Raw genomic sequence first — 18,656 nt, 5'->3', positions numbered from 1 at the left:
CGACTCCGCCTTCAAAACAAGCATCGCATCACCCTCATCAGTGTCTATGCTCCAACCCTCCAGGCGGAACCAGCAGAAAAGGACAAGTTCTACACTGACCTGCGCAACCTCATTCAACGCACCCCTAGAGCCGACAAGGTTGTCATCCTTGGCGACTTCAACGCTCGCGTCGGCAAAGACTCAGAAACCTGGGCAGGAATCCTGGGCAAGCATGGTGTCAGCAAGTGCAATGACAATGGGCACCTCCTGTTGGAACTCTGCGCAAAACAGCGGCTTGTCATTACAAACACCCTTTTTCAGCAGAGGGACAGCTGAAGACTACCTGGATGCATCCCCGATCCAAACACTGGCACCTCCTGGACTACGTCCTGGTGCGAGAAAGAGACAAACGAGATGTGCTCCTCACCAGGGTCATGCCCAGCGCGGAATGCCACACTGACCACCGGCTGGTTCGCTGCAAGCTCACCCTTCACTTCAAGCCAAAGCCCAGGAACAGTAAAGCCCCCAGAAAGAGGATCAATGTTAGAAACCTGCAGTCAGACGAAGTGAGAGGAAACTTCCAGGCAAACCTCAAAGCAAAGCTCGAGGATGCAATCCGCCTCACGGACTCGTCCCCTGAAACCCTCTGGGATCAGCTGAAGATTACCATACTGCAATCCACTGAAGAGGTACTGGGCTTCTCCTCCAGGAAAAACAAGGACTGGTTCGACGATAACAGCCAGGAAATCCAAGAGCTGCTGGCAAAGAAGCGAGCTGCCCACCAGGCTCACTTTACAAAGCCGTCCTGGCCAGAGAAGAAACAAGACTTCCGTCGCGCATGCAGCCATCTTCAGCACAAACTCCGAGAGATCCAAAATGAGTGGTGGACTAGCCTCGCCAAATGAACCCAGCTCAGCGTGGACATTGGCGACTTCAGGGGTTTTTATGAGGCTCTAAAGGCTGTGTACGGCCCCTCACCCCAAGTCCAAAGCCCGCTGCGCAGCTCAGACGGCAAAGTCCTCCTCAGCGACAAGATCTCCATCCTCAACCGATAGTCAGAACACTTCCAATCTCTTTTCAGTGCCAACCGCTCAGTCCAAGATTCCGCCCTGCTCCAGCTCCCTCAACAGCCCCTAAGGCTAGAGCTGGATGAGGACCTCACCCGGGAAGAGACATATAAGGCAATTGAACAACTGAAAAGTTGCAAAGCAGCAGGTATGGATGGAATCCCCCCGGAGGTCTGGAAGGCTGGCGGCAAAACTCTGCATGTCAAACTGCATGAGTTTTTCAAGCTTTGTTGGGACCAAGGAAAACTGCCTCAGGACCTTCGTGATGCCATCATCATCACCCTGTACAAAAACAAAGGCGAGAAATTAGACTGCTCAAACTACAGGTGAATCACGCTGCTCTCCATTGCAGGCAAAATCTTCGCTAGGATTCTCCTAAATAGAATAATACCTAGTGTCGCCGAGAATGTTCTCCCAGAATCACAGTGCGGCTTTCGCGCAAACAGAGGAACTACTGACATGGTCTTTGCCCTCAGACAGCTCCAAGAAAAGTGCAGAGAACAAAACAAAGGACTCTACATCACCTTTGTTGACCTCACCAAAGCCTTCGACACCGTGAGCAGGAAAGGGCTTTGGCAAATACTAGAGCGCATCGGATGCCCCCCAAAGTTCCTCAACATGGTTATCCAACTGCACGAAAACCAACAAGGTCGGGTCAGATACAGCAATGAGCTCTCTGAACCCTTCTCCATTAACAATGGCGTGAAGCAAGGCTGTGTTCTCGCACCAACCCTCTTTTCAATCTTCTTCAGCATGATGCTGAACCAAGCCATGAAAGACCTCAACAATGAAGACGCTGTTTACATCCGGTACCGCACGGATGGCAGTCTCTTCAATCTGAGGCGCCTGCAAGCTCACACCAAGACACAAGAGCAACTTGTCCGTGAACTACTCTTTGCAGACGATGCCGTTTTAGTTGCCCATTCAGAGCCAGCTCTTCAGCGCTTGACGTCCTGTTTTGCGGAAACTGCCAAAATGTTTGGCCTGGAAGTCAGCCTGAAGAAAACTGAGGTCCTCCATCAGCCAGCTCCCCACCATGACTACCAGCCCCCCCCACATCTCCATCAGGCACACAAAGCTCAAAACGGTCAACCAGTTTACCTATCTCGGCTGCACCATTTCATCAGACGCAAGGATCGACAACGAGATAGACAACAGACTCGCCAAGGCAAATAGCACCTTTGGAAGACTACACAAAAAAGTCTGGAAAAACAACCAACTGAAAAACCTCACAAAGATAAACATATACAGAGCCGTTGTCATACCCACACTCCTGCTCGGCTCCGAATCATGGGTCCTCTACCGGCATCACCTTCGGCTCCTAGAACGCTTCCACCAGCGTTGTCTCCGCTCCATCCTCAACATTTATTGGAGCGACTTCATCACCAACATCGAAGTACTCGAGATGGCAGAGGCCGACAGCATCGAATCCACGCTGCTGAAGATCCAATTGCGCTGGGTAGGTCACGTCTCCAGAATGGAGGACCATCGCCTTCCCAAGATCGTGTTCTATGGCGAGCTCTCCATTAGCCACCGTGACAGAGGTGCACCAAAGAAGAGGTACAAGGACTGCCTAAAGAAATCTCTTGGTGCCTGCCACATTGACCACCGCCAGTGGGCTGATATCGCCTCCAACTGTGCATCTTGGCGCCTCACAGTTCGGCGGGCAGCAACCTCCTTTGAAGAAGACTGCAGAGCCCACCTCACTGACAAAAGACAAAGGAGGAAAAACCCAACACCCAACCCCAACCAACCAATTTTCCCCTGCAACCGCTGCAACCGTGTCTGCCTGTCCCGCATCGGACTTGTCAGCCACAAACGAGCCTGCAGCTGACGTGGACATTTACCCCCTCCATAAATCTTCGTCCGCGAAGCCAAGCCAAAAAGAAAGAAAAAAGAATCACCATTTAAATGGTAAACACTTGCAATCCGATACCTAGTTATTAGATTAGATAATAATTTAAGCAACCTATACAAATTAAATTATCAGCCATGAATGAAAAAATTACCGGATGACTTAGAACATTGGAAAGAATTGCCACTAATATTGATAGGGAGGGTAAATTGCATTAAAATGAATGTCTCCCCAAGGATACAATACCTATTTCAAACGTTACCAATTCCCTTAACAGAGAAATTCTTCAATGAACTAAAGTGAATAATAAGGAAATTCTTATGAAAAGGGGGAAAACCGAGGATAGCGTTAGATAAATTAACAGAGTGGTACAATCAAGGTGGTTTGCAGTTACCAAACTTTAAAAATTATTATAGAGCAGCACAGTGAAGGTATTTATCAGATTTTTACCTGACAAGGGAAAAACCAGATTGGACTAAGATAGAGCTAGATAAAATAGGGGAGAAGGTACCGGAACATATACTTTATAAGTGGGATGAAAAACTGGTGCAATATAAAAGCTCACCAGTACTGCATCATTTACTCAATATATGATAGAAGATTCATGTAGAAAGGAAAAAAACAAATGACCAACTATCAAAATTATTATTGACGCAAAATCAATTAATCCCTTTCACAATAGATAACCATTCCTTTAGAGAATGGGAGAGAAAAGGAATTAAAAGAATAGAAAATTGTTTTTTGGGAAATAATTTATTAACATTTGAACAAATGAAGTACAAATATGGAATAAGTCATGGTACAATGTTTGCATACCATCAACTGAAAGCCTACTTAAAGGACAAGTTGGGAAGCAGACTGAGATTACCAGAAGGAAGCAGCTTTGAATATGTGATTACAGAAACAACGATAATAAAAAGATTTATAACAAACATGTACATCAAGCTACAAGCAAAGGAAAATGATGAAATAAACAAAAGTAGGAAAAAGATTTAAACATAAAGATAAAAAATGAAATATGGGAAATGCTCTGGAACTATGAAGAATATAATAAACACGAGGTTACGTATGATACAATATAATTGGTTACACAGGTTATATATCACGCCCCAAAAGATTAAAAAATGGAATCCAACATTATCAGATAGATGTTTTCGCTGTAAGAAGGAAATGGGAACAACAGTACATGCAATTTGGGCATGTGAGGAAGTGGAAAAGTTTTGGGAAGATCTAAATCAGGTATTAAATAAAATCACAAAAAGCAACATACCAAAAAATCCAGAGAACTTTCTTCTAAGTAATATAAGAAGTAAAGAATTAGGCCTCAAACTGGATGAAGCGCAAAAAAGATTGATTATGATAGTCTTAGCTGTTGCAAAAAAATGTATAATGTCAACTTGGAAATCAGAAGAGAGCCTGAGAGTACAGCAATGGTACATAGAAATTAATAAATGTATTCCATTGGAAAAAATAACATAATTTTTTCACATTATTTGAACAAATTTGGGAACCGTACATGGGACACAACAGAGAAGGTTTGCCTCGGACCGCCACTCCCTAAAATGATAAGACAAAATGACTTGATCCAGTGTGCAAAAGTAGATGACACTATTTTCTTGTTTATTTTCATTGTGTGATGACATTGTTTAATGGTTTTATTGTATTGTATATGTTGAACATTTAATGGGTTTGGAGAGGGATGGGAAGGGGGGAGGGAAGGTAGGGGGGAAAAAAGGGGAGAAAATGCCACTGTGTATATTTAAGAGGGAAATGTTTGTATGTATTTTGATTGATATGGTTCACAGTGTGAAAATTTTTTTTTTTTAATTTAAAAAAAGGTAGAATCTCATGTGGATAGGGTGGTGAAGAAGTTTCTTAGTATGCTGGCCTTTATAAATCAAAGCATGGAATACAGGAGTTGGGAAGTGACTGAAACTATTCAAGGCATTGGTGAGGCCAAATTTAGAATATTGTATGCAGTTCTGGTCACCAAATTATAGGAAAGATATCAACAAGGTTGCGAGTGCGCAGAGAAGATTTACGAAAATGTTACCTGGGTTTCAGAATCTAGATTACAAAGAAAGATTGAGCAGATTAGGTCTTTATTCTTTGGAGCATAAAATTGCCTCTTTAGGCAAAGGATAGGAGAAGGCATCTCTGACTTCAAATCCCCGGGCTCCACTCGCCCAGCCGTCAGTACCTGGAAAGGGTCCCAGCTATGGGCAAATAGCAGAGCATCAGGGGCTGGCAGCTCTGAGGGAGCACGGAAAACAGTTTCCATAGTGGTCTGCAGCAGCAAACCCGGTGGGCGAAGGATCCGTAAGGACAACGGCCAGCGAACATGGTCTTGAAACATACCACTGCGGGGCAATCTCACGTCACTCTGGTTGTCGTGCCTCGCACTCTGACAGGCAGTGGCATGGGACCCAGATGGAGGAGTCTGTCCTGGGCAAGCACTCGCTTCCAAGTCCAAGTCCTTCCAAGCCACACGGCGCTTAAAGCTGAAAAGCTACAAGGCATCGTATTCATCTTCGCTTGCGAAGGGATGGGCCATGGATGGATGGAGAAGGTTGACAGGGGATTTGATAGAGGTGTTTAAGATTATGAGCAGGATAGATAGAGTTGATGTGGATAGGCTTTTTCCATTGAGAGTAGGAGAGATTGAAACAAGAGGTCATGAGTTAAGAGTTAAGGGGCAAAAGTTTAGCAGTAACGTGAAGGAGAACTTCTTTACGCAGAGAGTGGTGACTATGTGGAATGAGCTTCCAGGAAAAGTAGTGGCGGCAGGATCAATTTTGTCATTTAAGGAAAAATTGTATAGGTATTTGGATGGGCGAGGAATGGAGGGTTATGGGCAGGGTGGAGGTAGGTGGGACGAGAGGAGAGTACTTAGTTCAGTGCAGACTAGAAGGGCCAAAATGGCCCATTTCTGTCCTGTAATTGTTATATGGTTAAATATGGCTGCTGAAGGATAAAGGAGACAACATGTGCCTGGAAACAAAGGAGGCTGGGGAGTTCCATATGAATACTTTGCTTCAGTATTCACCAGAGATAAGGACCTTGGTCAAGGGGAGGTGAGAATAAAACAAGCTTGTGTGCTGGACCATGTTGAGATCAGGGAAGAGGAAGTGCTGGATCTTCTTAAAAACATTGTTTTTCTAGGTTTTACAATGTTATACGAGACAATGATGATGCCAAATCCAAGTTTTATACCCCAGGTTTCCGTGGGAAGGAAGAGATATTGGGGGGGAGGGGGGTTGGCTATGATCTTTGCATCCCGTTTTGGCCATAGGATTGGAGAATGGCAAATGTGACCCCCTTGGTTAAAAAAAGGTAATAGGAAGAATCCTGGGAATTATAGACCAGTGAGTCTATGTCAGTGGTGTGCAACTATTGGAGAGGATTCATAAGGACAGGGTTTAGGAGCACTTGGAGAAATACAGTGTTCTCAGAGATAATCAGCATGGCTTTGAGAGGGAACAGTTGGGGCTCATGAGCATAATTATGTTATTGGAAGAGGTGACAAAAGAAATTAATGAAGGTAGGGCAGCAGACATTGTGCACAGGATTTTAGCATGCTATATATATGCTTATCCCATAAATAATTGGAAAAGCCACACCATTTCTCTGGATAAAAAAAAAACGGAATGCTTTTCCATTCATACAAAATCAATCTCAAAGCTTCCCCATCTTTTTATACTTAGCCTTACAATGCATACTTTGAACTTGCTTTTAACAATTTACAAAGTTGCTTGCAAGTAATCACTAAAGCTTTTAAATCACATACTTATGAAAATGTATTAAATCAGCATAAACTTCATATAGCAGGATCATTACCCTATTAGTTTGCTTGCAGGAGTTCTTTTCTTTTGGGGACGACCAGTTTACATCTGGTGTGTCTGTGAAATCTTCATTCCACTAAAAATAAAACACAGCAGAATTCAACATAATATCCAGTGCAGATAAACATTTTCCTACTGACGGGTATAGTCAGCAAGGTTTAGCACACAGAGCAAGCGTCAAGGAGTGGCCATTTATGAAGGACTACTTTGAGATTAAAGTATTGTGCCTGAGGTCCATCTATTTCAATGCAAGGCATAATGTAGGAAAGGCAGATGAGCTTAGAATGTAGATTGGCACATAGAATGTGGTTCAAGGAGGGGCAGGAGACAGGTCAATATTCCGGGCTTCCGTTGCTTCGGATGAGATCGATGGAGGGGAGGGGAATGGGGCATTGCTAGTCAGGGTAAATATTACAGCTGTGCTCAGGCAGGACTGACCAGAGGCCTTATATGGGTGAAGCTGAGGAACAGGAAAGGTATGACCACACTCATGGGGTTGTATCATGGACTGTCCAAAAGCCAATGAGAATTGGAGGAGCAAATCTGCAGAGAGATAGCAGACAGCTGCAGGAAACAAAGTTGTGATAGTAGGAGATTTTAACTTTCCACATATTGACTGGGACTCCTGTACTGTAAAAGGGTTGGATGGGTTGGAGTTTGTCAAATGTGTTCAAGGAAGTTTTCTAAATCAATATATAGAGGTACCAACTAGAGAGAATGCAATACAGGATCTCCTATTAGGGAATGAGACAGAACAGGTGACAGAAGTATGTGTAGGGGAATATTTTGGGTCCAATGATCATGATGCCATTAGTTTCAAGTAATTATGGAGAAGGATAGATCTGAGCCTCAGGATGAGATTCTAAATTGGAGAAAGGATCTAGAATGCATGAATTGGGATAAATTGTTTTTGGCAAGCATATGCAAGGCAATTTTGAGAGTACAGTATATTCCTGTCAGGATTAAAGGGAAGGTTAACAGGCAGAGGAAACCTTCATTTGTGAAGGAAATTGGAGATCTGATTTGGAAGAAGAGATAGGAAACAAAGTAAATGAGGTACTTGGAGTATAAAAAATGCAAGAAAATCCCTCAAGAAAGAAATCAGAAAGGTTAAAAGAATTCATGAGGTTGCTTTGGCACACAACGTGAAGGAAAATACTAAGGGTTTCTATAGGTACGTTGAGAGCAAAGGACAAAATTGGTCCCCTTTGTTGTAGTAGTCAGCTTTGTATCGAGCCAAAAAAGATGGGGAAGATCTTAAATGGATTTTTTCCCCATCAGTATTCAGTTAGGAAACAGGCACAGAGTCATGGGAAGTAAGAAAAACAAGCAGTGAGGTCATGAAATGTATATAGATTAAAGAGGAGGTGCCTGCTTTCTTAAAGCAAATTAGGGTGGATAAATTCCCAGGGCCTGACAAGATATCCCCTTGGACCTTAAGGGAGGCTAGTGTAGAAATTGCAGGGGCTCTGGCAGAAATATTTAATGCCATTAGCCACAGGTGTGGTGATGGAGGATTGGAGTGCAGCTCACATTGTTCTGTTCTTTTAAAAAAAAATCCAAAAATAACCCTGAAAATTATAAACCAGTCAGCCTGACGCCAGTAGTAGGTAAATTGTTGGAAGATGTTGTAAGACATCAGATATACAAGCAATTGGATAGCCAGGGAGTGACTGGGGATAGTCAACATGGCTTTGAGTGTGGTAGGTTGCGTTTAACCAATCTTATCAGGAAAATTGATGAAGGAAAGGCTGTGGATGTTGTCTAAATGGACTTTAGAAAAACCTTTGATAAAGTACCACATAGGAGGTTAGTCAGGAATGGTCAGATGCTCTGTTCATGGTCAAGTAGTGAACTGATTTTGACAATGGCTGGATGGGAAAAGCCAGAGGGTAGTGGTGGATGACTGCATCTCAGACCAAAGGCGTTTGACTAATGTTGTTTCAGGGATTGTGCTGGGACCATTGTTGTTTGTCATCTAATGATCTGGGTGATGTGCCAAATTGAATCAGTAAGTTTGTAGATTACACTAAGATTTGAGGTGTTGTGAGAGCAAAGAATGCTTTCAAAGTTTTCCAAGGGTTCTGGACCAGCTGGAAAAAAATGGGCTAAAATATGCCTATGAAATTTAATGCAGGCAAGTGTGAGGTGTTGCCTTTTAGAAAGACAAACAAGAAAGGACATGCATGGTAAGGCACTGAGGAGTGCAGTAGAACAGAGGGATCTGGGAATACAGATACACAATTCACTGAAATTGGCATCACAAGTAGATTGGATTGCAAGGAGAGCTTTTAGCATATTGGCCTTTATAAATCAAAGAACTGAGTATTGGAGTTGGAATGTTGTGGCAATGTTGTACAAGACATTGATGATGCCAAATTTGGAGTATTGTGTAACGTTTTGGTCATCTAACTACAGGAAAGGTCAATAATGGAGTGCAGAGCAGATTTACTAGGATGTTGCCTGGACATCAGGAACTGAGTTACAAGAAAAGGTCAAACAGGTTAGGACTTTATTCCCTGTAGCATTGAAGAATGAGGGGAGATTTGATAGAGGTATTTAAAATTATGAGGGGTAGACAGTAAATATAGGAAGGCTTTTTCCACTGAGAGTAGGTAAGATACAAACCAGAGAACACAAGTTGAGGGGGAACTTGGTTACAGACAGTGGTGGGAGAGTGAAATGAGCTGCCAGCTGAGGTGCTGAATGTGGACTCAATTTTAAACATTTAAGAATTTGGGCAGGTACATGGATGGGAGAGGTATGGAGGGCTATGGACTGGATGCAAAAAAAAAATGGTTCTGCACAGACTAGGCTGAAGGGGCCTGTTTCTGTGCTGCTATGTTCTTTGATTGGAGGTTAAACATTCCAATGCATTGATGCTTCTGGCATGACTGAGTGGAGGCAAAAAGGAAGTAGAGTTGCCTTATTAATTAATAAGGGAGAATATCATTACAGTACTTCGAATATACCAGGGAGAACATACAACGAAGCCATATGAATAGTGAGGGGATCACTGAAACTATATCATTCTCCTCCCTCTAATAGATAGGGAAGCATGTATGTAGGGCAGTGGTTTTCAACTTTTTCTTTCCACTCACATCCCTTCTAATCACACAGCACCAATGGCACATGGATTACTTCAAGTGGTATGTGAGTGGAAAGTACTGATGTAGGGAAATAACTGGGAAGAAGAGGAATAAAAGGTTGCAATAGTAGGTGATTTTTATATTATGGATATATATATACAAACACCCTAATTGTGTCTGGGACTGCCTTGATGCTCAGGGCTTGGATGGGACAGAATGTGTAAGCATGACTTGGAAAGTTTTCTGAAGCAACATATGAAGAGGTATATACTGAATAAGGGAAACATTTAATGCATTTATGGGAAGTAACTTTGAACCCAGTGATCACAATTCTATTAATTTAAGGATAAGTTCTGGAGCAAGACAGAATTGGTATTTTAGCCTAAACTCGGACAAGGCTTATTTCAATGGCGTCAGATAAGAAATTTCAAAAGTTGATGTGGAGAGGCTGTTTGCAGTTAAAAGGGACATTTGGCAATTGGGAGACTTTTAAAAGTGAGACAGGGTGAGTTCCTGGACAGGATTTTCCCATTGGAGTGAAGGGCAAGGCTTCATTGCACCCCACCCCCACTGATGCTCCTTGATCTGCTATGATCCTTCACCATCTGTGGCCCCACAGTGAATCAAGATTAGGGAGCCATGGTTGACTAGAAATATTGAGAGTCTACTCAGGAAAAAGGAGGAACATATCAGTTGAAACAAGAAATAAATCTGTACATGCTGGTCGAGTACAATATACAAAAGTGCTGGAGAAACTCAGCACATCACACAGAATCTATCTAGGAAGTAAAAGGAAACCAATGCTTCTGGCCTGGGCTCTTCATCGGGTCTGGAATAACAGGGTTTTCCAACACTTCTAGGACATGTCAGGTATAAGTAGCTGGGATTTAATGCTGATAAGTGTGAGGTGCTTCATTTTGGTAAGAAGAGTCAGAACAGGACATACGTAGTAAATGGGAGAGCATTGATGAATACAGAAGAGCAGAAAGATTTAGGAGTAACGGTACATCGTTCCCTGAAGGTAGAAACTCATGTGAATAGGGTGGTGAAGAAGGCTTTTAGTATGCTGGCCTTTATCAATCATTGCATGGAATATAGGAGTTGGGAAGTAATGTTGAGATTGTATAAGGCGTTGGTGCGGCCTAATTTAGAGTTCTGTGTGCAGTTCTGGTCGCCTAATTATAGGAAGGATATAAACAGAGTGGAGAGAATGCAGAGAAGATTTACCAGAATGTTCCCTGGGTTTAAGCATCTAGAGTACAGGAAGAGATTGGGCAGATTAGGTCTTTATTCTTTGGAGCGTAGAAGGTTGAGAGGGGATTTGATAGAGGTATTTAAGATTATGAAAGGGATAGACAGAGTGGATGTGGATAGACTATTTCCGTTAAGAGTAGGAGAGATTGAAACAAGAGGACATGAGTTAAGAGTTAAGGGGCAGAGGTTAAGAGGTAACATGAGGGGGAACTTCTTTACTCAGAGAGTGGTAGCCGTGTGGAATGAGCTTCCGGGAGAAATAGTGGCGGCGGAGTTAATTTTATTATTTAAGAAAAGGTTGGACAGGTATATGGATGAGAAGAAGGTGGAGGGTTATGGTCATTGTGCAGGTGGGTGGGACTAGAGAGGAGTGTTTGGTTTGGTGCGGACTAGAAGGGCCTAATGGCCTGTTTCCGTGCTGTAATTGTTATATATGTTATATTATATATGGATCATGAGTTCCTTGAAGGCTACAAGGGAATAGGGGTGGGGAGGGGGGGGGAGTGCACAAGGAAACTGAGGGCAAAAGAGACCATGGAAAATCTCTGACAGCAAATATGATGTGAATTCTTTGGGAGTCTCCTTTTAAGTGTAAAAAAGTAGTTTGGAAAATTAGGTCCTCGAAAGATCATCATGGTAATCTGTATGTGGAGCCAAGAGAAAGGGAGCTTGCATGAATACTTCACATCTGTATTTACCATGCAGAAGGTCAAGGAAAGAAGCGAGTTCAAGGGATAGGGTAGTGATATTCTGGAGCACATCAACATTAGGTGAAGTTCAAAATCCTGAAATGTATACAGATGTATAAATCACTGCAATATGAGCAGGTACATCCTAGAATGTTATGTCAAGCCAGAGAGGATATTGCTGGCAGAGATTTTTGTAATTTTATGAACCATTGCTGAGATACAGGAAGACTGGAGGACAGCTAATGTGTCTTTATTCAAGAATGGCAACAGGGATATGGCAGAAAACTATGTTTCAAAGAGCCCAACACCACTGGTGGGAGTTATTGGAAGAGTTTCTCAGACAGGATTTATCTGCATTTGGAAAGGCAAGGATCTCTTAGGAATAGTCAGGTTGACTTTATACCTGGAAGTGACTAAGAGGATGAATAAGGCAGGGTAGTAGGTTCAGTCTATGTTAACTTAACAAGGATTTTGACTGGACTAGAAGGTTAAAAAACATTCTATCTCGAATGAGGTACCCCAGTAGATACAAAAATTGGCCTGGAAGTCGGGAACAATTGTTTTTCAAAGCGTACAACTGTCACCAGTGGTGCATCACATAGATCAATGCCAAGTCCTCTGTTTATCAAGTGCAGTCATGATTTGGATGAGAATATAGTCGCCATAATTATTACATTTACATATTTCATCACAACTCATTGTGTAGTTGACAATGAAGGTCATCTTGGGTTGCAACTGGATATTGATTAGAAAAGTGGGCAAAGATTGGAAAATGGAATTTAAATTTGACAACTGAGAAAGATGAGCAGGACAGTACAGTACTTGCATATTAATATTAGGCCAGCAGAACAGATATCTTGAAGCACATCATTCCTACAAGACTTGAACATTACATTTTCAGATGAAGATTAGTATTCTACTTAGTTTGATTAATGATTCTTCATTTTGTACAAGAGGCTGCTTATCACAATTCAAGGTGGTGCATAGAATTTTATGTCCAAACTTAAATTCTCAGTTTTATGCAGATATTGATCCATTATGTGAGAAATGAACAATTTTTTAAGCTTTTCTGATTTGTATATTTTGGGAGTGCCCAAATTTAGAGATTCTGAAAAGATCATTTTCAACTTCAATCAACAATTCAAGACTAATATGGAACCTTGCCCATTAATTGCTCAGTTTGGTTTTTCTCATGATCCAGATAAACTTTCATAGGCATCTCAGTAAAAGCTTTGGCTTTTACCGTATTGATAGCCAGTCGAGTAATTTTACTGAATTGGAAAGATTATTCATCCCCTATTCATACACAGTGGTGTTACAAGCCCAGAGGACCCCAAAACACAGCAGCAATAGATATTCACCAAGACAAATGTTAAACAAAAGTTGCTTTTAATTATCTCTTAACATAAAAACAGGATCAAACTTTATTATTACTATTAACTTAACCCCCTTCTAATTCTAAGCTCCGGTGTATGCAATGTGTGTGTAAGTTTAGAAAAGTTCTTTGATTCACAGTCCAATCTCACTTCTCATTCCTCCAAGTTCACTGGTTGCAGGAAATTCTTGTACTGTGCACAGAATTTAACATTTATGAAGTTCACCAGACTTTGGTGCTTGAAAGGTAAATGGTTACTACTCAGGAAGGTTCTTGTTGGTTTTCAGAGAGATTTGTTGTTTGCTGGACACAAACTGATTTCTTCTAATCAGCCGTATCAATGTCTTGCCGAAGAAACTTGCCCTATCAGAGTTTTCCAGATAATAATCTCTTTCTTTCATGTCACCACAGAATTCCTTTTTGTTTCTCTTATTTCAAGTGAATAATTAGGCAGCCAGTCCTCTCCTCTTGTATGGACCACAAGGGCTTTAACCAGGCAAAACTAAGAACTCACAACCAGTCTTCAAAATGGGGTTTTCCACTGGCTTGCCAGTTGTCCTGTTCCAGTCCCAGCTGCTGCTGTTGAACTGAATTCTCTCAAAAAAAACCCTCTGACTCTGCTTGCAAAACCACATGACCCTCTTCGAAAGCAAATTGGACTCAGCCAACAGCTCTGAACCTACTCCTCAGAGTTCTTTCATCTGTTGTTTTTTAAAACAACAATCCATTAGTGATGTCCCTTGGACACTCTTCAAAGTTTTTGCAAAGGCACTCAGCACCTGTCTGGTTTGAGCAAAGCTCCAGTATTTTAAATAAGATCTGTTCTGAAATGGTTTTTTTATGTGATCTACACTAAAAAACCTGCCACAATTTATCTCCTTTAAAACATATCTATATACAATATAAAATACATAATCTGTCACAGTGGTTATATGATGTAACGTACTATTTAAGTTTAGAGAAAATTAGATAAATTTAAACTTTCTATCTTTAACATTTTATGAAATTGTGGGGTCCTTGTAACTTTTTTTATAATTGTAAGAATTAATAATTACTGTACGTTCCAGTTATTTTTTTGCCTTTTCTCTGGGGGTCACCAGTGATTCCACATTATTGACTTATTATTACACATTAAGGTAACCTTGATTAAAGGGAGGGATTAGATTAATTTTAGTTTGTAGTTTTTTTTCTCCTTTATTTTATCAAATATTTCAACAAATGGGTTTGGCATGGTTGCATACATAATTTCAATCAATAGTTCAAGGTATTACTATTGATGTAGTTTTATACATTTTTTCTGTTTACTTGTATACAACTGAATTACTATGTAATTGTCAATTTTTTTGTATGCTCATCTTAAACTCAATAAGAATATTTATTTAAAAAGGAAGCACATCATTCTCTGAAAGTGGCAAGATAGCTAGACAGCATGATCAAGGAGGAATATGGCATGTTTTCCATGATTAGCTGCGGTAATACTGAAACAAAGATGGGACATCTCGTTACAATTGTGCAAAATGCTGGTAAGGCCACACATGGCATATCATGCAAAGTTCTCGCTGAAACATTACAGGAAAAGTATGATTAATTTAGAGAGGGCAAAATAAAGATTCATAAGTACATTGCATGGATTATAAAGTTTAAATTCAAGGAGTGTCAAGCACAGTTTTCCCTGGAGCAGAGGTGATATGATAAAATGGAAAGACAGAAAACAGATCCAGAGTCTGTTTCCCATAGTAGGGGAGTATAAAACTACAGGGTAAAAATTTAAAGGTGAGAGGCTTAAAGAGGATCTGAGAGATAAACATTTCACACAAAGAATTATTGCCATCTGGAATGAGCTGTCAGAGGAGGCAATTAAAAAAAACTGGACAACCACTTGAATGGGCAAGCCATAGAGAGTTATGGAATTAATGAATGGCAAGTGGGATTGGTAAATGACAAGCATGACAGTTGATACAGATGTGGTAGGCTGATGAGTCAATGTTTCTAGGCGATTTGAGTGATTCCGAACCAGTTTCAAAATGCATTAGGCCAACACAACATTTCCACAAGCAACTCTATGTTGAATGCAATTTTATTTCCTTTATTTTCCTATGAATTATTTCTGCCCTTCCTTGACACAGAAACCTGGAGCAAGTTTGAACAACTCTGCATGACATTCAGAAACATTATCATAACATCAGCATCAACCTCGAAAATGTGACTAATATTTATAGAGACTACAGGAGCAGATCAGACAGAGGCTGGGTATTTTGCACCCACTACTCACTTCCTGAGACTCCAAACACTTTCCATCCTTTCTACCTCAAATCCTGGAATACTCATTTGCCTGGGTGAGTCCAAATCAAACAAAAAAATCTAAATAATATCCAGTTTGTTGGTATGATATCCTTCATTCACTTCCTCCACTATTAATGTGCCAGCATGAATTGTAATCTACAAGGTAGAATGCAGAAATAGTCTAAGGCATATTCAATGGAACTTTAGTGGTCTATAACCCAAAATTAGTTATGCCAGCACCCATAAAATTCCTTCCAAGGCACATATTGTCCACACTTGCAGACATACAGTGCACTCCATGTATGGGACAAAGATACCCTTTTCCCTTTATTTCCCTCTGTATTCTACAGTTTTAAGTTTGTAATCAAACAATTAGTGTGTGATTAAGGGGAATATTCCAGATTTTATTAAAGATAATTTGTGTGAATTCTGGTTTGACCATGTATAAATTACAGTACTTTTTATACATAGTCTCTCCTCTCTTTCTTCCCACCCCCAACCCTTATTTCTCTCCTCTCTTTCTTCCCACACCCAACCCTTATTTCAGAGCACCATAATATATTAAAGTACTCATGTTTAGTACTTTGTCGCATATCCCTTGCATGCAATGACTGCTTAAAATGTTTCAGAGACATGACTAGGTGCTTAGTATCTTCTCTGGTGATGTTCTGCCTGGGCTTTACTGCAGCCATCTTCAGCTCTTGCTTGTTTCAGGGGCTTGTCCATTTTCAGCATTATGGAAGCCATGTTCAATTGTATTTTGATCAGGTGAATGACTTGGCCATTCATGAATTTTCCAGTTTATAGTTTTGAAAAACACGTTTGTTGCTGTAGCAGCATGTTTGGGATAATTGTCTTGCTGTAGGACAGGGGTCTCCAAAGTGGCTGCTATCAACCCCTGGGGGGGGGGGGGTCAATGGGATAATCCAAGAGATTGATCAATGCCAGGTGGAGTCTATTGAATTCTTGTGTTCGAAACCAAGGGTGGGGCTTTGGAAAATAGAACCTATGGCAGGGGTGGCCATCCTCTCGTGAGACTGGCCTTGGTGGCTGCCATATTGTATTTGGATTCAATCTCTTAAGTAGGGAGTGAAGGACTGATGGAGCTGAGAAGGAGGTGGTATGTGTCCAATGCCACCACCCACCCACCCCCCGCCAAACACCAAGGATTCCATCCCTTGAGGCTGGTGAAGAATCAAGGATTCTATGAAGGGGGTTGATGGTCTAAAATGTTTGGTCACCCCTGCAGTCAGATGAAGAACCATCCAATAAGTTTGGAGGCATTTGCTCAAACTTGAGCAGATAGACATTTCTGTACACCTCAGTTCATTTTGCTACTGCCATTATCAATGAAGGTAAGTGCATCTGAACCTGTGGCAGCAATATGCTCAGGCCATAACACCCCAAATACCATGTTTCACAGATGAAGTGGTATGCTTTGGATCTTGAGAAGTTCCTTTATGCCTCCACATTTTGCTCTTGCCATCACTCTTACACATGTTAATCTTGGTCTCATCTGTCCCTAGACCTTTTTTCAGAATTCTGCAGGCTCTTAAATACTTCTTGGCCAACCTGTTTCTGTGGCTAAATAGTGGTTGCAACTTGAGGTGTAGCCTCTGTATTTCTGTTCATGAAGTCTTCTGTGAACTATAGTCATTGACACATCCATGCTTGCCTCCTGAAGGGCGTTTATGATCTGTCGGACAGGCATTTGGGGATTTTTCTGTCATCAACAGTGGAGGTGCTCCTAGGTCTACCAATCCCTTTGCAATTACTGAGTTCACCAGTGCACTCTTTCTTCTTAATGATGTTCCAAACAGTTGATTTTGGTAATCCTAAGGCTTAGGCAAATGTCTCTTACTGTTTTATTCTTGCTTTTCAGCCTCCATGCCTTTTGACTTTCATTGGAACAGCTCTGGTCCTCGCATTGAAAAATGGCAACTACAAACTCAAAGTTTAGAAGCCTTGTTCTCTTATATGTGCACCAATGAAGCAATTAAATATGCTCACAAACATTGGAAAGCCAAATGCCCCAAACATTACGGTGCCCTGAAATGGGGGAACTATACAAAAAGTGCTATCATTTCTAAGTGGTCAAACCAAAATGTATACAAATTAACATAGGAACATAGGAAGTAGGAACAGGAGTAGGCCAAAAATAGCCCATCGAGCCTGTTCCGCCATTCAATAAGATCATGGCTGATCTAATTTATATCCTAACTCCACCTACCTGCCTTCTCCCCATATCCCCTAAATCCTCTATCATGTAAAAATTTATCTAACCAAATTTTAAATATGTTTAATAAAGCAGCCTCAACCATTTCCCTGGATAGAGAATTCCAAACATTCACTACTCTCTGGGAAAAACTATTTTTTCTCATCTCTGTCCTAAATCTACTTCCCCGAATCTTCAGACTGTGTCCTCTCGTTTTAGTTTCCCCGGCCAGCTCAAAAAACCTTCCTACATCTATCCTATCCATACCCTTCATAATCCTACATGTTTCTATAAGATCTCCTCTCATTCTTCTGAACTCGAGCGAATACAATCCTAGACGATTTAATCTTTCATCATGTCAACCACTTCATCCCAGGGATCAACCTAGTAAACCTCCTCTGAACCGTCTCCAAAGCCAGTATATCCTTCCTCAAATATGGAGACCAGAACTGGGCACAGTACTCCAGGTGTGGTCTCACCAATACCTTATACAGTTGCATCATTACCTCCTTACTCCTGAATTCAATTCCTCTAGCGATGAAGGCCAACATTCCATTTGACTTCTTAATAACCTGCTGCACCTGCAACCTAACTTTTTGCGATTCATGCACAAGCACTCCCAAGTCCCTCTGCACAACAGCATGCTGTGGTTTTTCACCCTTTAAATAATATTCAGCTCTTTTATTTTTCTTGCCAAAGTGGATAACCTCACACTTACTAACATTGTACTCCATCTGCCAGACCTTTGCCCACTCATCCAACTTAACTATATCCCTCTGCAGACTCTCCACATCCTCATTACAATTTGCTCTTCCACTCAATTTGGTGTCATCCGCAAACTTGGCTACACCACATTTTGTCCCCTCCTCCAAGTCATCAATGTAAATGATGAACAGTTGTGGGCCTACCACCGACCCCTGCGGCACCCCACTTACCAATCTCTGCCAACCTGAAAAACTCCCACTTATCCCGACTCTCTGCCTCCTGTCAGACAACCAATTTTCGATC

At 41.4% G+C, this 18,656-nt stretch overlaps 1 protein-coding gene across 9 annotated transcripts in view; it reads right to left on the bottom strand.

Annotated features, from left to right (window-relative positions):
* The window catches only part of ctif (CBP80/20-dependent translation initiation factor), a 316,523-nt gene that overhangs the window by 223,691 nt on the left and 74,176 nt on the right, over positions 1-18,656 (bottom strand). For all 9 annotated transcript variants that reach the window (XR_011353333.1, XM_069923856.1, XM_069923855.1 and 6 more), the window contains one exon: positions 6,739-6,819. Coding sequence is in view for 8 of the 9 variants with exons in the window: in XM_069923856.1 (XP_069779957.1) it covers positions 6,739-6,819 (81 nt within the window). In the remaining variant the exon portion in view is untranslated. The remainder of the gene's footprint in view (positions 1-6,738; positions 6,820-18,656) is intronic.

The sequence above is a fragment of the Narcine bancroftii genome, chromosome 3 (assembly GCF_036971445.1).
Source record: "Narcine bancroftii isolate sNarBan1 chromosome 3, sNarBan1.hap1, whole genome shotgun sequence".
Lineage (NCBI taxonomy): Eukaryota > Metazoa > Chordata > Chondrichthyes > Torpediniformes > Narcinidae > Narcine > Narcine bancroftii.
Note: the sequence above shows the minus strand (reverse complement) of the source record. Positions and strands in the feature narration are given on the sequence as shown.